The sequence below is a fragment of the Callospermophilus lateralis genome, chromosome 18 (genome assembly GCF_048772815.1).
Source record: "Callospermophilus lateralis isolate mCalLat2 chromosome 18, mCalLat2.hap1, whole genome shotgun sequence".
Lineage (NCBI taxonomy): Eukaryota > Metazoa > Chordata > Mammalia > Rodentia > Sciuridae > Callospermophilus > Callospermophilus lateralis.
The window spans coordinates 16,321,231-16,344,823 of record NC_135322.1 but is presented as its reverse complement, the minus strand read 5'-3'; the positions used below and the strand labels follow the sequence as shown (position 1 = coordinate 16,344,823).

Sequence of the window (23,593 nt, the reverse complement as noted above, 5' to 3'; positions counted from 1 at the left end):
AAAAAAATTCATTAGAGAGATCAGCACCAGACTAGATCAAACAGAAGAAAGAATCAGCAAGTTCAAAGACTCTGGAAATAATTCAATTAGAGAAGCAAACTGAAAAAGATTAAAAAGAGTGAGAAAAAATCTTAAGGGAATTTTATGATGTCCCATCAAGCAGACCAGCTTGTACATTATGGGAATTGAAGAACAGAGGCAAAATGGTCAGAAAGCTGATTTTTTAAAAAAGTAGCTGAAAACTCCCTAAATCTGGAGAATACTCTAGGAACCCAAAGAACACAATTAAGACAAAAACCAAAAATAAGAGCACCAAGAGAAAAGCAACTTGTTCCATACAAGGGAACTTTGATAACGTTGTCAATGGATTTTTCAGCAGAAACTGCAGGACAGAATAGAGTAGAATGATGATAATCAAAAAGCTAAAAAACTGGGGCTGGGGTTGTGGCTCAGTGGTAGAGCGCTAACCTAGTACATGCGAGGCCCTGGGTTCAATCCTCAGCACCACATAAAAGTAAATAAAATAAAGGTATTGTATGCAACTACAACTAAAAAAATATATATTAAAAAAAGAAGCCAAAAAATTAACCAACCTAGATGCCCTTCAGTAGATGAATGGATAAAAAAAATGTGGCATAAATACACGATGGAATATTACTCAGCAATAAAAGAGAATAAAATCATGACATTTGCAGGTAAATGGGTGAAGTTGAAGAAGATAATGCTAAGTGAAGTTAGCCAATCCCCAAGAAACAGATGCTGAATGTTTTCTGTAATATAAGGAGGCTGATTTATAGTGGGTTAGGGAGGGGGAGCATGGGAGGAATAGACAAACTCTAGGTAGGGCGTGGGAGGGAAAGGGAGCGGGCAGGGGGTTAGAAATGATGGTGGAATGTGATGAACATCATTATCCAAAGTACATGTATGAAGACACGAATGGTGTGAATATACTTTGTATACAACCAGAGATATGAAATATTGTGCTCTATATGTGTAATATGAATTGTAATGCATTCTGCTTTCATTAAAAGATTAATTTAAAAATAAAAAAGCTTAAAAAATAATTAATTAATAAAAACCAACTAGTAATACTATACCCAGCAAAACTTCCTTTAAAAATGTAGGCAAGAAGGTTGGGGTTGTGGCTCAGTGGTAGAGCCCTAGTAGATGTGAGGCACTGGGTTTAATTCTCAGCACCATGTGTAAATAAATAAAATAAAGGTTCATTGACAACTAAAAAATACTTCTAAAAATGTAGGCGAGGGCTGGGATTGTGGCTCAGTGGTAGAGTACTTGCCTAGCACATGCAAGGCCCTGGGTTTGATCCTCAGCACCACATAAAAATAAACAAATAAAATAAAGGTATTGTGTCCAACTACAACTAAAAAATAATAATAATTTTAAAAATGTAGGCGAGATAAAACCTCCCAAATAAAAGATGAGATAATTCACCACACCACCACTAGCAAGTTAAAATGGAAAAGCACTAAATTCAACATGATAATATAAGATAGGAGGAAACTAAGGCTGGAATGTAGCTCAGTGATAAAATGTTTGCTTAACACTCTCAAAGCCCTGAGTTCAACCCCCAACTCCCAATTTAAAAAAAAAAAAAAAGAGAGAAGACAAGCTGAGCGTGGTGGCACATGCCTGTAATCCCAGTGATTTGCAAAGCTGAGGCAGGAGGTTTGCAAGTTCAAGGTTAACTTCAGCATTTTAGTAAGGCACTAAGCAACTTAGTGAGACATTGTCTCAAAATCTCTGGTACAAAAAAAAAATAGGAAACTTATTAAGTTAAATATATAGACGAATGTGTACTGTATTATTGTAAGGACAGGCAAATCACTTTCAATTGTAGTGTAACTGTTAAAAGACAAAAGTATTAAAAATAAAATATGTTAAGGGATACATAATATGAATAGATGTAAATTGTGAGAGCAATAACAAAGTGTGTGGAAGAAAAGTTAAAATATATTTTTGTATGTAATTGAACTTAAGCTATTATAACCTTAATATAGACTTCCGTGTATATATAAAATGGCCCTCAGGCAACCAACCATACTTGCAAACTATTGAAGTTATGCAAAACAAAAAGAGAAAGGAGTCAAAACACATCAATACAAAAAGTCAGCAAAACACAAAGGAAGACATCAAGAGAGAAAAAAAATGAAGTAACAGGACTAATAGAAAACAACTAACAAAATAGCAATAGAAAAATCCTTTTCTAACAATAATTACAGTAAATGGATTAAACTCCTCAATCAAGGGACACAGACTGAGTAGATGGATGTAAAAACAAGACCCAAATATATGCTACCCAAGAAACTCACTTATTATTTAAGGACATAAATAGGCTGAAAGCGAAGAGATGGGGAAAAAAAATAATCCAAATTTGGGCTGGGGCTGTAGCTCAGTGGCAGTGTGCCTGCCTCACATGTGGGGCATTGGGTTCGATCCACAGTATAAAAATAAATAGGAGATGATATTGTGTCCATCTACAACTAAGAAAATATTTTAAAATAAATAAATAAAATAATAATAATAATACAAATTATAATTGTAACTCAAAGAGAGCAAGGTGAGTAGACAAAAAAAAACTGAGTCAAAATTTATCTCGAGTTGAAGGACATTTTCTAACGAGAAAAGACAGATATAACAGTTATAAATATATGTGCATCCAACACCAGAACACCCAGATCTATAAAGGAAACATTGACAGAACTGAAGGGAGAGTTGCATGGCAATAACATAGTAAGAAACTTAAATATCACATTTTTTCTTCTCTTCTCCCTCCTCCTCTTTTTCTTCCTTCGTTCTTCCTCTTCTTTTTTTCCTTCTTTGTCTTAGTTGGGATTAGAGTCATGTTCCACCACACCCAGCTTAATACCTAATTTTTAATAAATGATATCCATTGAGAAGATCAATAAAGAAACAGGGTTTTAATAACACTATAGGCCAACTGGACCTAACATACATAGAATGTTCTACCCAACAGCAACAGAATACCTATTCTTCAGCACAAATGGACCTTTCTCCAGGATACATCACATGTTAGATCATAAAACCTTAACAAATTTAAGAATATTGAAATCATACTAAGAATCTTTTCTGACCATGATGGAATGAAATTTGAAATCAATATCAGAAAGAAAACTGAAAAATTCACAAATACATTGACATTAACAGAGTTTGGAACAACCATTAGCTCAAAGAAGAAAATTAGAAAATATTTGAGATCAACAAAACCAAAAGTACAACATGTGAACACTTATGGGATATAGCAAAAGGACTAAGAGTGGGTCATAGCAATAAATCACTACACTAAAAAGAAATAAGGCCAGACGGGTGGCCCACACCTGTAATCCCCAGTGATTCAGGAGGAGGCTGAGGCAGGGATATTGCAAGAGGCCAGCCTCAGCAACTTAATAAGGCCCTAAACAAATTAGTGAGATCCTGTCTCAAAATAAAAAGTTGGGCTAGGATATAGCTCAGTGGTAGTGTCCCTGGGTTCAATTCCTAGTACCAATAAATAAATATGAAAAAATGATCTTAAATAATAAACACCTAACTTTAAATCTCAAGGAATTAGAAGAAGAACAAACTAAGACCAAAGATAGCAAAAAGAAGAAATGAGAGTTGAAATAGAAAAATTACATCAATGAAAAAAATAAAATTGACAAACCCTTGGTTAGACTGAGGAAAATTAAAAGAAACAGAAGACTTAGATAAATCAGAAATAAAAGTGAAGTTATACATTTGATGACACAGAAATTTAAAAGATCATAAGAGAGTACTGTGAACAATACTCAGCAAACTGGATAACCTAGAAGATGTAAACTCATGGAAACTTAGAACCTACTAAGACTAAATAATGAATAAATAGACTTAACTACTATTGAGATTGAATTAGTTATCAAAGTCCTTACCCCTGCCAAAAGAAAACAGCTCAGGACCAACTGACTTCACTGGTGAATTATACAAAACATTTAAAGAAGGGTGCAAATCCTTCTCAGAAATCTCCCAAAACATTGAAGAGGACAGAACACTTCCAAACTCATGAGATCCAAATTAACAAGATACCAAAGCCAGAAAAAGATCACAAAAAATGAAAACTACAGGCTAGCATTCCTTAGGAATAACAAAGGCAATTCAAAATACTAGAAAAACTGAATCTGCACATTAAAAGGTTATAGAGCATGATCAAGTGGAATTTATCCTTGAGAAGGTTCAAAATATAAAAATCAGTTTATGCAGCATACCATGTTAACAAAGAACAACAACAAAAAAGAATAAAGTCACATGATCTCAATAGATGCTGAAAAAGCATTTAACAAAATTTGACACTCTTATGAGAAAACATTGAAACAAATTAGGTATACAAGGAATGTATATCAACATAATAAAGGCCATATATGACAAGTTCATGGCTTACTCCATACTTAACTATAAAAAGTTGAGAACTTTTTCTCTAAAATCAATATTAAGATTAGCCAGTCTTGCCACTTCTATTTAACATAGTACTGGAAATTTGCATCATATTGAATATATACCCAGAGCCATTAGAGAAGGCAAAGAAAGAAAAGGCATCTAAATCAGAAAGGAAAAAATAAGCCAGGCACAGTAGCACACGCCTGTAATCTCATTGGCTCAGGAGGCTGAGGCAGGAAGTTTGCAGGTTTGAAGCCAGCCTATAAGAAACCTAGTGAGACCCTGTCATAAAATACAAAGAGCTGGGGATGTGGCCCAGTGGTTAAGTGCCCTTGGGTTCAATCCCCAGCCTCCCCACCAAAACAAAAAGAAAGGAAAAAATAAAATTGTCTCTGTTTGCAGTATAACATGATCTTTAAAAAAAGAAGAAATGAATTCACTACAATTGTAGGATATAAAATCAACATGCAAAAATCACTTGCATTTTTGTATGCTAATTATGAACTATTAGAAAAAGAAATTTAAAAAAATACAGTAGCACTAAAAGGAATAAGATACTTAGGGACAAACTTAAATAGGGAATTGAAAGACTAATATACTGAAAACCACAAAATCTTGGGGAAAATAATTAAACAACAAAAGCGGAACAATGTTCAATGTTAGTGGGTTATACAAATATTGTTAAAATGTTCATACTACTTAAAGTGATCTACAGAGTCAATGCCAAAATAGAAAAAGTTTTATAAATCACATGAAACCACAAAAAACTACAAATATGTAAATCAATCTTGAACAAATCTGAATGGATCACACAGATTTCAAAATAGAGTATAGGGGACTGGGGTTGTGGCTCAGTGGTGGAGTATTTGCCTCGCATGTGTGAGGCAATGGGTTTATTTCCCAGCACCACATAAAGTGAATAAATAAAAGTACTGTGTCCATCTACAACTGAAAAAATATTTTTAAAAAACAGAGTACAGAGGGGCCAGGGTTGTGGCTCAGTGGTAGAGTGCTTGCCTAGCACACACGAAGCACTGGGTTAGATCCCCGGCACCACATACAAATAAAAAGTAAAATAAAGGTATTGTGTCCAATTAAAAAATAAATTAAAAAAATCACAGGTAAGAAAAGCTGAAATGTGAGACTACATCAAAATGAAAGGTTTCTGCACAGTAGAGAAAAGCACAGAGGGAAAAGTCAAACTGGGAAAAGGGTTTGCATGCCATATATCTGAGAAAGGGTCATTGTTCAAAATGTATAAGGAACTTCTACAACTCAGTTGTAAAAACAGAAATAGAATACATGCAAACGGCCAGCAGGTATATGAAAAGATACTCAACAACATTATCAGGGCAATGCAAATAAAATAAAAAACAAAATGAGATATCATCCCCACCTAACAGGTGATTATTATAAAAAAAAAAAAATAAAGGAACTGGGATTGTGGCTCAGCGGTAGTGCTCACCTAGCGCAGGCAGGACCCGGGTTCGATCCTCAGCACCACATAAAAATAAAGGCATTGTGTTGTGTCCATCTACACCTAAAAAAAATAAATATTTTTTTTAAAAATCAAAAGGTAACAAGTGTTGGTGAGGATATGGGGAAATTAGAATTCTTTATACTGTTGGTGGGAATATAAAATGGTATAGCCTTTTGAAGCTCCTTAAACAATTAAAAATACAGGGGCTGGGGTTGTGGCTCAGCAGTAGAGCACTTGCCTATCACGTGTGAGGCACTGGGTTCAATTCTCAGCACCACATAAAATAAATAAAGGTATTATGTCCATCTACAACTAAAAATACTTTTTTTGAATTAAAAATAGAACTACCATATGGTTAAATAAAGCCCACTTCTGGGTATACATCAATAATAATGAAATCAGAGAAGTTTGAAGAGATTTTATCACTGCTATGTTCATTGTAGCACTTAATATTCAAGATATGGAAAAAGCCTAAATATCCATAAACAGATTAATGGATAAAGAAAATGTGGTACACAAGAAGAATGAAATTTGAAGAAATTATGCTAACGTGAAAAAGCCACAGATAAGTACTGCATGGTTTCACTTATTTGAGGTTTGTTAAATAGTCAAATTCATAGAATCACAGTTGCCAGCCAAACTATAGAACTAGCCTAGGGGCTGACGACAGGGAAAATGTGGAGTTATTAGTGGGCATAAAGTTTGAGTCAAGCATGATTTATAAACTCTGTAGATCTGCTATACGTTGTACCTTTAATCAACAATAATGTATCATACACTTAAGATCTCAAGTTTCCTGATCACGATGGAATAAAATTTTAAAAAGAAAGAAAAATAAGGACTTCCTTAGACAAATAAATTCATTTTCCGCAGACCTTCTCTATAAGAAATGCTAAAGGAAGTTTTTGTTTTTAGTTTTGTTTGTTTCTAGCAAATAGAAAATAACCAGGAGAATGGTGGACCTTAATTCAACTATCTTAATAATCAATTTAAATATCACTATTAAATAACACATCAGCTAAAAGATAAGATAGAGCTTACTGCCTTTCATAAAAGCATTTGTCTAGCTGCTATCTATAAGAAACCATTTTAAACATACAGATGGGATTGGGGGGTAGTTTACTGGTAGAGTGTATGCTTTATAAATGCAAGGCCCTGGGTTTAATCCCCAGTACCCAAACACACACACACACACACACACACACACACACACACTCTCTCTCTCTCTCTCTCTCTCTCTCTCTCTCTCTCTCTCTCAAGCTGAATGGTAAATAGAGAATCGATTTTAATATTAGACAAAGTAGGCTTTAGAACAAGTAATATCATCAGAGAGATATTACATAATAATCAAGGGAGCAGTTCTCTAAGAAGGGATAATACTTGTTAATGTATATGTAGCAACAACAGAGCTTCAAAATAAATGCAAAAACTGATAGAATTGAAAGGAGAAATAGGCACACACAATTATTAAGGACTTAATTCCTTTTTCATAGCAAAGAATAAGGAAACCAAACCCCTCTCTCATTAATTGATGGAAAATGAAAGAAGAAAATCAATAAGATTTCAGAAGACCCCCCAAAAAACATCAGTATTCAAATGTTGAATGTCAGTTTTTCAACAGACATTTGACATTTATAGAATACCAAACAGCCAACTACATGTCATCTTTTTTAAAAAAATTTTTTAGTTGTAAATGGACACAATACCTTTGTTTTTTATTTATTTATTTTATATAGTGCTAAGGATCGAACCCAGAGCCTTGCATGTGCTAGGCAAGCACTCTGCCACTGAGCCACAACCCCAGCCCCTACATATCTTCTTCAAGTACATGTGGACATTCATCAAGATAGATCATATATTGGAACATAAAACAAGCCTCAGCAATTTTCAAACAGTGAAAGTCATTCAAAGCATGTTCTCAGACCATAGCTGACTGAAAGTAGAAATAAAGCACAGAAAGATACCTAGAAAATCTCCAAATAATTGGCTATTAAATATACTTCAGAACAGGGCATGGATAAATGAGGAAATCTTAGAGGAAAAAATACTTTGAGATACTTTGAAAATGAAAATACAGTATATCAAAATGTGTGTAGTAAATTAGTGCTTATATGGAAATTTATGGCATTAAATGATAAAAATAATTAGAACTCAAATTAGTACTATACTTCTACATTAAGAATCTAGACAGGAGACATTCTTCTTGCAAAACCAAGGAAGCAAGAAGCAATGCACACTTCTCCTTCTACCCTAAGACTTAGCCTGCTTCCCATTGTCCCATCCCTCTTGGGAGGGTACTAATAAGAAATATTGTCTGAAGTTTCACAGAAATGCCTCAGCATGGCCCTATTCAAAGTCAACCAGAACATCTTTCCTGCCACACCAGGCCCAACTCCCACCACACATTCCTCCAGTATGCCCCTGGACTGGGTTGCAGCAGATATTTTCTCCATTAATTCAACTGGATGCTTTCAGAAAAGATGGGAAATCCTGACATAAACCATCTTAAGTGACACAATTGGGGGAAGAGAACAGCTACTCTGAAGGAAGAGCAAGAAATTATTGAACATGGCTACACATTCTCTTTTGTGTCTTTCCAATAATCTATTTAATTAAATTGTCAAGCTGATTGACATGTTGTCCATAATACACCATTATTAGTGTTTTAATATGTACAAGATCTGGAAGATTTACACTCTTCGTTTCCTTCTTTCTTTTTACCAACTTTGGGCTTATATTGTTTTTATGCCTTAGAAGTGCTGATTTTAATTAGGGAAAGGCTAATCAAAACTACACTGAAATTTCATCTCAAACCAGTCAGAATGGCAGTCATCAAAAATACAAATAATAATACTGAGGAGGATGTGGAGAAAAAGGAACACTTTTACACTGTTGGCAGAATTGGAAATTCTGCCACTATGGACATTCAACCACTATGGACATCAGTATGGAGGCTTCTCAAAAGACTAAGCATGGAACCACCATATGACCCAGCTATTCCACTCCTTGGTATTCTGAAGAATTAAAAGTCATCATATATGCATAGCCATGTTTTTACAGTAATACAAGAGCCAAACTATAGAATCAGCCTAGGTGTCCATCAACAGATAAATGGATAAATAAAATTCGGTTATACATAATGGAGTTTTATTCAGCCATAGAGAAAAATGAAATTATGACATTTGCAGGAAAATGGATGGAACTAGAGACCATTATGCTAAGTTAAATAAAGTCAAACTTGGGAAGGTTAAGTGTCGTGTGTTTTCTCTTATGTGGAAGCTGGAGAGGAAAAAGGAAAAGAAAAATGGGGGTGGATCTCATGAAAATCAAAGTGAGGGCTGGGGTTGTGCCTCAGCTGTAGAGCGCTCACCTAGCACATGCAAGGCCCTGGCCTTGATTCTCAGCATCATATAAAAAGTATTGTGTCCAACTACTTCTAAAAAAATAAATATTAAAAAAAAATCAAAGGGACATCAGTAGAGGAAAGAGATCAAGGGGTTAGAGGTTCAGATGGAGGGGGAAGTGCTTGGAAGTGATATTGGCCCAATTATATTGTGTATTAAGTGCATGAACAAATATGTAACAACAAATCTCATTAGTATGTACATAATACACAATAAATGTAATGCACCAATAAATGTGGGGGAAAAAGAAGCGTCTCTTCCAGGATGAACATTAGCATGCAAGGACCTACATTTCTGTGAAACATTTTAATTGCACAACACAACTTTTTAAAAGTTATGTTCTAATTTTCACTGAATTTGTAACTTCTTTTGTATTTGAGAATAAGGTAAGAACATACCCTCTCATCTCTTCCATTAGCATTGTATTGATATTCCTAGCCTGTACATTAAGGGAAGAAAAAAAAATAGTCATATAGATTAGAAAGTAAAGGGCTGGAGGGGGCGGAGAGCAAATCAAACTCAAAGTAATAAAAAAAGAGGATTTTTTTTTTTTTCACAGTACTGAGGATCAAAGCCCGGGCCTCCTGAATGCTAGACTAAGGAAGCAATATTAATGATTAGAGCAGAATTCTATTAAAAAAAAAGAAAATCAGTGAACCAAAATCAATTTGAAAATCATTAACTGTGTAATTCACCATAAAGGGGACTGAAGAACCATTTGTACATCATCCCAACTGATGCAGAAAAAGCACTTGACAAAATTTCTTAATTCATGTAAACAAAAATAGAAACAAAAAAATCCTTACACTTTAGTAAAGATAGATCCTGTGTTACCCTAAGTGTATCTACAAAAATTAACTTCAATCATTAACTCATCTTTTTGAGTTTGAGATACTGAATAAACAATGCCTGGCCTCATCCAAACAGTGGGATAGTTTTGTTTGGTTTTGTTGTTTTATTTTGTTTTACTAGTAAAACAACAACAACAACCAAACAAAATCCTCACACCAGCATACTAGCCTCAGTGACAGCAGATACTGTGAACCATCACCACTTGATTTTCATTCTCTCTGTCCCCATTGATCAACCCGGAGCCTCCTTTTCTTCCCAAGAAGACCAAGGTCTATGTTAATATGTGATTGAAGTCCTTCCACAAGCTTGCTCTGGGGCCTCTATGAGTAATTCTGTCCCTTCAGAGTAATATCAGTATTTTCTGGAATGTTGACACTGATTGCTAATAAAAGTCTTCATTCCAGCAATGGATGCAGCCTATAAAACGGTTTCAACTAGATTTTATAAGGCCAAAGTCAAAAACAAGTTACTCAAACACTGTAATCTGATTGGTTAGGTAAGTGGATTTAAGTAGACTATGGATTCTGATGCTGTTTTATTTGTATATTAATGTTGAATAAATAAGTATGTTGTAGAGTGTAAGAGCCAGATATCTCTTGCAGGAAAAGAAGTTACAGGGCTTTGGTTGTGGATCCGTGGTACAGAGCCTGCCTAACGCCACATTAAATAAATTAATTAATTAAAGTTATTATGTCCGTCCACAACTAAAAAATGTTTAAAAAAGAAAAAAAGAAGTTACAAATAAGCCAAAAGGAATATTACAATGAACCTGTTGGCTCTGGGCTAAAGTTCAAAATAACAGTTTGAAGTTGTGTTTAATATAAATGAAAGTAGGTAGATTCAGAAATATGTTTTTTACACGTGGGGTGCTTGTTGGTTTTAAAAGAGAGGCACACTTGCTCAGAGATGAGGGAGGTGGAGGAAGGGAAGTGGATGGGGAGGGAGATGAAGAGACTTGCTTTGTTCGGGAAGGGATCCTTGACGAAAACTGAGGGCTTACCTCCCCTCAAGCACACACGCACCACCCCAATTTGTTACCCCTCTGTTGTGCTCAAATTACAAGACGTGCCATTTTACCACTAAACTTGTTGTACTTAGAATAATTTTTGGCTGAACCTAATAGGGTATTAGACATTGGCTGAACCTAATAGGGTATTAGACAATGAAGGCATTTTTTATCTCCCTTACGACTGTGCCAGGCGCAGTGGCGCCCACTTGTAACCCCAGCAACTCCGGAGGCTGAGGCAGAAGAATCGCAGGTTCAAAGCAGCCTCAGCAATCTAGCGAGGGCCTCAGCAGCTTAATGAGCTCCTGTCCCTGAGTAAAAAACAAAAAGGGGGATGTAGCTCAGTAGTTAAGGACCCCATGGCGTTCAGTGGCCAATAGCAAAGAGAGGAGAGGATGGGGCTGACACTAAGAATGTGTATGTTGGTGCGTCATAGCGGGGGTGCGTCACAGCCGGCAGACAGCCGGGGTCCCTTTGTTTGTATTAGGTGAAGACAGAACCAGAGCTGGTGCGGCAGTGGACTTTGTTCTGCCGGGAGCTAAAGATTACTGTAAATGTGTACTCAGTCACCGATGATGACCTAAATCGACATGACATGCTGGTCTAGTTGGTCTCAGCATTTGAATCTGGCAAAGATTGAACAGGGGGCTCTGGGACTCCCTATGGACTGGCTATTCCCTGAGATTCCAAGCTAATTTGAAACACGAATAGGTTCAGAACTTCAAAATACTACAAGCAGGTTTTAAGAGGATAGGAGTTGACAAAATTTCCTGTGGATAAATTAGTAAAGGAAAATGCCACTACAATTTTGAAGGCTGAGTGGTTGAAGAAGTTTTTGATGCAAACTACGGAGGGAAAAAGTATGACCTTGTGGCTGCCAGACAAGGTCAAGGAACTGAATTGGCTTCCTTATTGCTCCAGCTCTGAACAAACCGAAGAAACTGCTGAAGCAGTTTGGGTCCACAGAGCCCATCACCACAGAAAACCACTGTGACTCCTAAGGCTGGCCCAGGGTGGTGCAAAAGAATCCTAGTGTGGGCAACAGCCCCACAAAGTGGTCAAATGGATGTAGCAGATCAACGTGTTGAAACTTACTGTGAGGACTTGGAGAAAGAGATTTCTACTTCAGGAAGGTAAGGAACATTGGACTGATTTACCAGAAGAATGAGGAAGCAAACCTCCCTGCATTGCAGAGGACTGTAGAAATTTCCTGCCATAGATGAAGGTTTTGTGATACATGATTGAGGCCCACCAGAGAAACAAGAGTATTAACAGCCTGGACCAGCAGAGCAGCATCGGAATTTCGTACTCAAAATTATGTGCTTAAATGTGAAATACACCCTTTTACAATTCTTAGAGGACCACTTTTTTGGTTTATTTTTGTTTTTGTACCATGGATTGTACCCAGGTACATCCGCCACATCCGCAGCCCTTTTTGTATTTTATTTAGAAGACAGGGTGTCACTGAGTTGCTGTGGGATCTACAAGGCTAGGGTGTTTTCATATCTGCCATCCACATCTCTCCACTATCATGCGAATACTTTGTCAGTGTACTAATCTCTTTGGAGATAAAATTCACTGATGTGTTACAAAATGTGAGTTTCTTTTGCAAAAAATACAGTACCATAACTGGGCTAATTATTAATATTTAAAATATTTCCTTCCTTAACTCTCCCTCATTTGCTTTGCCCATGGCCTATTTACTCCCTTTGTCAAAATTCTGCAAATTTTTCTCAGTAGTTACCCACTGCTGAGATTGTTCAGTTCATGATGTGTTTGTATTGATTTGTCTATGGTGGTAGCTTATGTAGGAAACAAGTGTTTTATGATCAAATTGCTGTGTAGTACATTATCTGTGTGGAATTCAAAGAAAAATCCACACTCATTAATTAATAATTTTAAAAAATGCAGGTAACTAACCATTGTTCCAGTGGTACTGTTTCTCTTCTGTGACCTTTTAGACTTTTGTGGACATAAAATTCTATTTTATTAGGAACCCATTTCCCACCTAGTCTTTCTTGACAGGATTTCTGTCTACTTTTAAATATTTTCTAAATAAAATTAGGTATTTCAAGAAAAAGAAGGAGAATACTGTAAGATTCCAGACTATTTCAGTGGTTTCTTATATCATCAAATCTTGGGTTTTTTTTTTTTTTCTTTGATCCACCGCCTTTAACTGGTCACTGTTGGTTCCTATACCTAACACTTCAAGGTTATAAAGCTAACTGCCAGATATTTATTTTTTTAAATTGTTTTGAAATTGTAGATGGACAGCCTGTCTTTATTTATTTTTATGTGCTGCTGAGGATCAAACCCAGTGCCTCATGCACGCTAGGCAAGCGCTCTACCACTGAGTCCAAGCCCCAGCCCCCAAATATCCATTAAGATGTGAGCCATTGTCATATCCATGTCCAAGTCAAAAGGAAAGAGTTGAGCTTGATTATAATGCCTTTTTTAAAAAAAAATCAGAAAACAGCTGGGGATATACCGTTTAGTGGTAGAATGTTTGTCTGGTATCCACAAGAACCTGGGTTTGATCCTCAGCACCAATAATAATAATACTAGAAAACAATTTTTTATAACTCCTCCCCTGAGCAGATATTATCTATTATCCAATACGGTTTCACATGATAACTCAGCTGTCAGGGAAAATAACTGGCAAAAGGGAATGAGATTGCCCTCCTTAACCTAGATTAATCATAGTTCATCCCTGGGAGAAGGCAGATTGCCACTGTGGCAAAATTGAGGGTTGATTTGCAAGGACTAATGTGTAAGCATTTAGACAGTCACAGTGTCTATTATAACTTCACAGTGCTGGTGCAGGCATGCAATTCTCTATCCTTAGCAAGATACCAAGTTTCTCACAACATTCAAGCTTTCTAGATGTCCTGAGGTGACAGTGTATCATTAAAAAGTAGAGCCAGTGAATTAGCAAACTTGTAAATTTTACATCTTTTTGATATACCTGATGGAAAAGATGCATCCTGGACATGGAATTGTGATGCCCTGGGCAGTGAATATCAGGACTGTCGATTAGGCTGCAGCAGAGGAGCAGAAGGAGCATGTAGGGAAAGGCAGGAGCAAGTGCTCAAGGACTTACATTTTGTTCTGACCACTGCTGTAGAAGCACTTGCATTCACTGGGAACATCTTTCTTGCTAATATTTTGATAGTAGAAATCTCATAATGAACATGTTTGGGGGGCTGGAGATGTGGCTCAAGTGGTAGCACACTGGCCTGGCATGCGCGAGGCACTGGGTTCGATCCTCAGCACCACATTAAAAAAAATAAATAAAGATATCATGTCCACCTAAAACAAAAAATAATTAAAAAAAAAGAAATATGATAGGTGTACTGTTGTTTTGTCTCATTGTAAACTGAGGATTAAGGGAATACATTATTTTAGTTGTGACTCTGCTAATAATACTTCTGTCTAGAGGTCTGTTGCCCTTTCTGTGTTCACTGAAATTTTTGTACCCAAGAAAGGCCCCAGTTTTTTCCTAACAAACTGAATTGGTACAGTATATTCTTGTATAGTATATTCATGTAACTCTGGGATTTTGAATTAGTGAATATTTGTGATGTGTGGAAAAGCATGATACACTGATCTCAGTCACACAAAATGGGATGCTGTGTGTGTGCACACAGGACCTGGAAGGACACATCCAACTAAGCTGCTCATGACTGGATGACTATCCTTTGCTTTTATTTTTCTGCTTCCTATAATGCACATATTAACTTTTTAAAAAAATAAAAGCTGTTTTAAAAACATGAAGGGAAAAAAGAAAAAGATACCAAATTTTCCTTACAGAACTTCACAATGCTAGTGCAGCTGCTCAGAAACCATCTTATTCTGCTATCTCTTTAAACTTTCATTATAATGATTGTAAGAAACCAATCTCAGGGTTACAGTGCTTATTATTGGCACAGGAAAGACTAGAAGGAAAATCTCTTTGCTCCCAGGCAAATTTCCTTTTCTCACTATAATTTATCTGGCCAAATTTTCTTTTAAAAGATCTTTTTAGGGAAAATCTTCCAATGAACAACGAAAGTTATTTAAAGTAAGTCAACAACAACAAAAATTGTTAGACAGTAAAGTAATAGATGTAGACTTAATGGTGCACACCTGTAATTTCAGAGACTGGAGAGCTGAGGCAGGAGGATCACAAGTTCCAGGCCAGCCTCAGCAACTTACTGAGAACCTGTCTCAAAAAAATAAAAAGGGGGCTGGGGATGTGACTCAAGCAGTAGCGCGCTCGCTTGACATGGGTGCGGCCCAGGTTCGATCCTCAGCACCACATACAAAGAAAGATGTTGTGCCTGCCAATAACTAAAAAATAAATATTAAAATTCTCTCTCTCTACCTCTCTCTACCTCTCTCTCTTTAAAAAAAATAAATAAATAAAATAAAATAAAATAAAAAGGACTGAGGATGTAGGTCAATGGAAAAGTGTCCCTGGGTTCAATCCCAGTACCCCGATGTTGAGAGCCACAGCCGAAGGGGCCCCAGCAAACTTTCAGACTGCCAGCTGATGATTGGCTCACAGCGGCCCCAGCAACATCTAGCTGATTGGCTCCTCTGCGGTGATGCTCATCGGGCTGTTTCCCTGCCCTTTCAGACCACTGAGCTGCTCATTGGGGGACTTTTTTGGCTCCACCCATGCAACCCAGCCAATCGGCCTCAAGAGCAGGAGGATTGTGGGAGGTGGAGAGGTTGGTGGTTGGGGGAGTGGCTTGTGGGAAGCCGGTGGTGGCAGTTGGGCTCTGAGGGTTTTTCCTGAGGAGCGGTTTTGTTTGGCGTGTGTGGTTCTAAAAATAAAGTTAGTTTCTTTTGACAAGTGGCTCCTGAATTGTGCGCAGCCAGACTGCGGCATTTGGTGGCACGCACGGGAGCGACTGAGGGTAAGTAAACTGCTCGCCCCTGAGGGCAGGGCGAGAGGATGGGTAGCCATTTTAAGATTCCTCTTTTGTTTTGCTTCATTTTTGTTTTAAGTTGCCTGTCCCTGGAGATGTTTTAATATGTGAACAAAAAAGGAGATTAACAGATCTGTTTGTTTACTTTCACCTTTCCTTTTCATTATATTTAATAATTCTCTTCAAGATAATGTAAATTGTTAAGAAAATTGTTTTCTTTTAGTGCCTTCTGGAATGTTACATAATTTTTTCTTTAGCCATTATTGCCAGAATTCCTATCTTCATCCCAGTGCCGGTGAAGACAAAGATAAAACCAATCTACAGCTTCTGCAATAGCCATCACTGAACTGCTTGTAGAACTTGCCTGGACTATGTGTCACTTGTATGCATTGTGAACTCACTTTTATGCATTGTGAACTATCTGTTGGTGCAGCGACTTGTGGTAGTGTTGGGGTATTTATGCTGATGGTGTCATTGGTGGTACAATTTTTCCAAAAGGAGCTGTCAATTGGCTTGGTGTATCTTCCTCCCTTCTGCTTGTCATGATCGTTCAGCTAAAATTTGGGGGCCAACAGAGGTGAGGCAAAGAACCTCACCCCCCCCACTGGTACAAAGACCTCTCCACAGGTGTGGCTGTATACTGGACCGGTAGTCAGTGACGGGTAAGATCCAATTGCAATGGTACCAACCTAAGACAGGAGGCTGTGTGGTTCTAAAAATAAAGTTAGTTTCTTTTGACAAGTGGCTCCTGAATTGTGCCCAGCCAGACTGCGGCACCCCTGCTCCCATGAAGCTGTTTTTTCTGACACAGAGTTATTGATATATTCATGGGGTATCTCTCATATATGCATTCCTGTTCCTATCCATCCCACAACTAAGTTCCCTAGAACCATACTAGTTATACTTTGTGGGTGTGAATATTTTTGACCTTTCTGATAGATCCAAGTATCATTCTGCTAGAGGTGGTGTTTAATGTACCTATGGAAACAGGTTTCTGAAACACAAGTCAGGCCTCTCCTAATTAATGACGTTTACTCTCTTCCCTAGCTCTGCCTCTTTGGACCCTGTCCCTTTCTAGAAAGAAGAGGAAATGACTGAGTGCCAGGTAAATATTAAATTTTCTCTTTGTTCCCTGCCTTATTCTGCAATGCAGTTTTAAGGACTTGGCAGTAATCCATATAGTAATTAGAAAGGCCTATATTAAAAAAAAAAAAAACATTTTCAGAGGAAATAGAAGATTAAAACTAGGGAAGAGTTCAGATGTGGCTATTTTATGAAGTGGGTCCATTCAGAGAGATTAGGCTTCAAAAAGGAATTTCATTAAAAAAGTTTTTAGTTTGTTGATGGACTTTTTTTATGAATTTCATATTTATAAGTACAGCAAACTAGAGCAGAAATTCATTACTTAATTTTCATTGTATGTACACAAAAAAACATTTCCTAACAGAAATAAGCTTTTCTTTTTTAAAAATATTTATTTTTTAGTTATAGTGGACACAATATCTTTATTTTATATTTATATGGTGCTGAGGATCGAACCCAGTGCCTCATGCATGTTAGGTGAGCGCTCTACCTCTGAGCCACAATCCCAGCCCCAGAAATAAGCTTTTTTTATTGCCACTTTGATTAATGAAAATTGTGTGACTTATTATAATCGATAAGCTAGCTTTCAGTTGGTCTGTTTTGATCAAAGATAAAATAAAGAATATCTGAATTGCCTTAGCATTAGAATGCAAGTGAACATCAGAAAAAAAGTTGGAATAAAATATAGTATTTCATATGATAGAATACTACACAATACAAAAGACTACATTACTGGTACATGCAACAAAATGGGTAAATCTCATCAACAGAGCAAAAGAAGCCAGAAACAAAAAGTATATACAAAAGATTTTATTTATGTAAAGTTCAAAAGCTAGTAAAACTAATCTACTTTGATAGAAGTCAGAATAGTGGTTCCTTATGAGAGGGTATTTACTAGGAAAAGGCACGAATTAAGCTGAAGTGTTAAAAATGTTTAGTATTTTGATTCTGAGTAAACATGTCTGTGTCTCAAAAGTGTATCAGGTTGTACACTTAACATCAGCACATTGTACCACATTAATCTATGCATGCCATACCTCAATTTAAAAAAATTAGACTGTCTGAAGAAAGATGTGGGCTATGTGGCTTTCAAATGACCCTATGTAATTGTCTTTTTCAGTGGGCATTTGCTTCTGATAGAGCCACAATGTAAAGTAATAATTTCTGGTAAATTCTTGTAAGTGTAGTTAACTAGACTGTGAGCAGGGAGTGTATTTTACTTTGTTTTCTGCCCTATCTTCATCACCTAGTACACATTTTGTTTGAATATTCATAGTTTTAATGAATTGAACCCACAATCCCTTATTACTTTTTTATTGACCCTTAGACTAAGTGATATTCTAATTCCTCTTCACGGATAATTCCTTTTTCTCAGAATTTAACCCTTTTGCTTCACACTTCTTTTGTGATCTTTCTCTCTCACATTTACCCTACACTCTCAGATATTGAACATCTCTCTCACTGCCTTTTCACCCTCAGCTCAAAGCTTTTTTGTACTGAGATATACAGTGTGTCTTTGATCTCAGTTAATTTCATCATATATTATTATTCAATTATGTAAATAAACCACATTTTATTCATATGAGTTCCTGTCAATGGGCATTTAGATGATTTTTATTTTAAAGAAATTATAAATAGTTGCTGTGAACTTTATTATAGATGTCCACTTTGGACACATGCACATGTTCCTTAGGATATATACCAAAAGATGAATTTCCGCATCATAAGTTATATGTGAGGTCAACTTTTATTGAAAACAGTTTTCCAAAGTAACTGTCAACAAATATACCCTAACAATATCTGAGGGCTCCCAGTCACTCCAAGATAACCTTCTTGAGTGTATTTTCTATCCTCACAAGTTTGCCTTTTTGACATAATATGAACTCGTAGGTGATAAAAAAACTCAACTAAATCTGGGTCTACAAAAACTGTATTCTTTTTGATACAATAACCATAAATAAAATAAACCAATAACAATTTTTTAGTAATATACAGCAGACTAATCTATTATTTAAATATATTTATAAGCCAGTAATTAAAATGAAATCTGGTAGAAAACTGGGGATATGAAAGAAATAATTTGCAATTGAAAAAATAAAAAAGAAGGGCTCATAAAAGTTACAAATAATGATATAAAGAATGTCAAAGTTTTACATAGATTATAAAATCTTCATAAGGAGTCCAAGAGGTGAATACTCTCATTATTTCCATGTTTCAAATACAATGGATAAAAAGGATAGAAAGATTAAGAAACTGGCTCAAGGTTGTAGATTGTATTAGAACCAGGAGTCTGAACAGTATTAATGTGGAGCCTTTGTTCCCAGCCACTTTCCTCTATGACTTCAGCTACCCTCATGATTAATAAAATGCAAATAAGATTTTTTAAACTATCAGATTAATCTAACTTAGGAAAGACCAATCATACCTCAGATCTGGTCACTGAATAATACTACTGTGGGTCATGTAGCCCACATCACGTTATCTCTTACCTGGAACTACTTTGGTACCTTCCTACTGATCTCCCTTCATTTATCACTGATCATCTGTAGTTCATTTTCTGTAGAACATCCAAAGGGAACACTGAAAACCTAAGGCATTAACTTCCCTGCTTAAAATCATCTCATGGCTTCCCATTACGCTTGGGATAATGTCCTTCACCAAACCAAACCCTTCAGGATATGCCTTCTGCCTCCATCTTTATCACTGTCTTGTGCTATACTGGTCTCTTATCTATGATGTTTCAACCACACTGAATTTTCCCACCTCTGAAGAGAGAAAGTTTATACCTAAAGAAACAACTTTAAACATATCATTATGTTTTATTATCCTGCATATTTTTTATAACTTTATTTTTTATGTGGTACTGAGGATCAAACCCAGTGCCTCACACATACTAGGCAAGTGCTCCACCATCAACCACAACCCCAGCCCACCATCCTGCATGTTTATATGACTAGTTCCTTCTCTTTATTCTGGTTGCAGCTGAAATATTACCCTCTTCAACAGCTTCTGTTACCAAATTCAAAGTATATTATTTAAACCCATTATCTTATTACTTTTTAATGATTTATTACTATTATACTTTGTCTTGCTTATTCACTTATTTATTTTTTCATTTCCGTGTGCCCTAAGTAGAATGTAAGTTCCAAGAGGACCAGAATGTTGTCTTTCTTACTGCTATCCTTAGTATCTGAATCTGTGCTAGACACATTCTAATAACTAGGTAATTTATTATTATTATTTTTAGTTGTAGATGGACATAATATCTTTATTTATTTATTTATTTATTTAATGTGGTGCTGAGGATCAAACCCAGGGCCTCACACCTTTGAGGCAAGTGCTCTACCACTGAGCTACAGCCTCAGCCCTCAGTCATTTATTTTCTTAATTTAAAAATAACCCCAGAGCTCAAGTAAGAATTTCATGATATTCATAATGAAAAACCTCAAGTACTCCTAGACCCTAAATTAGCCTATAAGCTATTAAACAATATTTTCATGTTAACCTTTATGAGATTCTCTCATATGTGGAAACTAGAGAGAAAAATGCAAGAAAACAAAAAGAAGGGGAGGGCTGTGGCTGTGGCTCAGTGGTAGTGCACTTGCCTGGCATGTGTAAGGCACTGGGTTCGAGTCTCAGCACCACATATTAATGAATAAAATAAATGTCAATCAACAACTAAAGAAATATTATTTTTTAAATATCTTTATTTTATTGTTTATTTTTATGTGATGCTAAGGATTTAACCTAGTGTCTCACACATGTGAGGCAAGTGCTCTAGCACTGAGCTACAGCTATAACCCTATAGAATTATTTTTTAAAATAAAAAAAAAATAGACAGGTGCATTGGCACATGCTTGGAATCCCAGCAGCTCGGGAGGCTAAGTCAGGAGGATCTCAAGTTCAAAGTCAGCCTCAGCAAAAGTGAACAACTCAGTGAGACCCTGTCTCTAAATGAAGATGTGGCTCAGTGGGTTAAGTGCCCCTGCGTTCAATCCCCAGTACCCAATAAGTAAATAAACAAACAAATAAATAAATAAAATAAAACAGAAGGGAAACTAATAGGATAAAGGGGATAGGGGAGGGACGATGGGAGGGAAAGCAAAGATATTGGGAAATGAAATTGAACAAATTATATTAGGTCCATGTTTGAGTATATCACAATGAATCTTACTATTGGGTATAATTATAATCCAATAAAACATTAAAATAAACAAATAAATGGATTTTAATTTGGAAAAGTAAAATCTGTCAAAGACTATTTTAAAGAATGGACTGTGTCCCTTTTCCATTGACTTTTCCTGCCTAGCATTTCTATTTTTATTTTTTTATTTTTTATTTTTTTAATGTATATTTTTTAGGTGTAGATCGACACAACACAATGCTTTTATTTTTATGTGGTGCTGAGGATTGAACCCAGGTCCCGCCCGTGCTAGGCGAGCGCTCTACCGCTGAGCCACAATCCCAGCCCCAAGCCATAATCCCAGCCCCTCCTGCCTAGCTTTTTTAAAAAATAACTTTCCTAAGTATAGGATTCTTTATTTAAAGCTGCTTTTTTTTTTCCTTTCAACACTTTGAATATATTGTCCCTTTGTTATTTGGTCTCCATTGATTCAGCTGTTAATTTTATTGTAATTCCCTTGAAGATAATGAAGTTTTTCACTTGCTGCTCTAAGATTTTATCTTTACTTCAACCTTGAACTATGATGTGTCTAGATGTGTACCTTGTTGTTTATCCTACTTGGAGTTTGTCTAGCTCCTTAGATAGCAGTGTTAAGTGTTTTTTACCAAATTTAGTAAGTTTTTAGTCATTATTTCTTTCAATATTTTCATGTACTTTCCTCTCTTTAAAACTTCATCCTTGGGCTGGGGTTGTGGCTCAGTGGTAGAGTGCTTGTCTGGCATGTGTGAGGCACTGGATTCTATTCTCAGCACCACATAAAAATAAATAAATAAAGGTATTGTGTCCATGTTACAACTAAAAAATATATTTAAAAAACTTCATACTTGGGCTGGGGATGTGGCTTAAGTGGTAGCACGCTTGCCTGGCATGCGTGCTGTCCGGGTTCGATCCTCAGCACCACATACAAACAAAGATGTTGTGTCTGCCGAAAACTAAACAATATATATATTAAAAATTGTCCCCTCCCTTTAAAAAAAACTTATACTTTAGTACTGAAATGATATATATTTTGATGCTTTTACTGATGTCTCATATTCCTCTGAGTTTGTATTTACTTCATGCTTTTTTCCTTCTTCAAAATGCATAATTTCTGTATTATATGATAGATATTTTATATTTTATTGATGCATTATAAATATACATAATAGTGGGACTTGTTGTTATATATTTGTACATGCACACAATATATCAATGACACCAGTTTCTTTCCATAGGACCTCCCCCTTTCCTTCCCCTCTTCCCTCACCCTGCTCCCCTTCCTCTATTCTTCTGGTCTCCCTTCTGTTTTCATGAGATTCCTCACCTTCCTTTTCTCTCTTAAGAGCTTCTGCTTTTGAGAGAAGACATGAACTTTGAGTTTGGCTTATTTCAGTTAACATAATGCTCTCAATTCCATCCATGTTCCTGCAAATGCCACAATTGCAGATTCTTTCTTCTGCCAATTCAGACTGTCCTGTGTCTGTGAGAAAATCTCAGCTAGACCAGTGAGAAGTTGCTGACCAAAACTTTTCTATTAGGGGGATACTGTAGGTAGTAATAGTCTACAATCCATTGCCTCCCGCCATGTTCAGTCTTTGGCTGGGTGCAATGTTTGGCTCTCAAACTGCAGGCTGTTTACCAACTCTATTTGGGACTCTCAGTAGTGTATACCTCCATGGCTGCCACAAACATGGTACTTGAAGTGTTCTCTGCATGACGTAAATATTTTTATGTGTCAGGATTATAATTAACTGCCTGTATTAGAAATCTCAGAAAACATTTCCATAACAGGACAGAAGTTTATTTCTTGTGTTGAATAGCAGACTAGGGCTGGTCCTCTACCTTCAAAGGCCAGGGAACAAGATTCCTTCTGTTTTATTGCTCTGCCATTCTCAGTAGTTGACTCCTATCTCATCATTCCACATGGTTACACTTGCCCTAGCATCATAATTATTTCAAGTGTCCTGACCTTCAGCAGGAAAGATTTCCTAGGAATGATATCCCATCAGTGCCGCAGCTTTCTCTGAACCCTTAGTATTAATGGATATTCATATTCATGGAGTCATAAAAGATCCTAAAATAGGGGCTGGGGATGTGGCTCAAGCGGTAGTGCGCTCGCCTGGCATGCGTGCGGCCCGAACGCCTGGCATGCGTGCGGCCCGGGTTCGATCCTCAGCACCACATACAAACAAAGATGTTGTGTCCGCCAATAACTAAAAAATAAATAATAAAATTCCCTCTCTCTCTCTCTCTCTCTCTCTTTAA

The 23,593-nt window shown here is 36.5% G+C and overlaps 1 protein-coding gene and 1 pseudogene across 6 annotated transcripts in view; both read left to right on the top strand.

Annotated features, from left to right (window-relative positions):
• The window catches only part of LOC143383293 (uncharacterized), a 55,631-nt gene that overhangs the window by 18,230 nt on the left and 13,808 nt on the right, over positions 1-23,593 (top strand). For 5 of the 6 annotated variants that reach the window (XM_076837656.2, XM_076837659.2, XM_076837654.2 and 2 more), the window contains one exon: positions 17,131-17,188. In XM_076837656.2, coding sequence (XP_076693771.1) covers positions 17,174-17,188 — 15 coding nt within the window. In that variant the 5' untranslated portion in view covers positions 17,131-17,173. The remainder of the gene's footprint in view (positions 1-17,130; positions 17,189-23,593) is intronic. The other variant, XM_076837658.2, reaches the window with a different exon arrangement.
• LOC143383189 (microtubule-associated protein RP/EB family member 1 pseudogene) lies at positions 8,827-12,442 on the top strand (annotated as a pseudogene).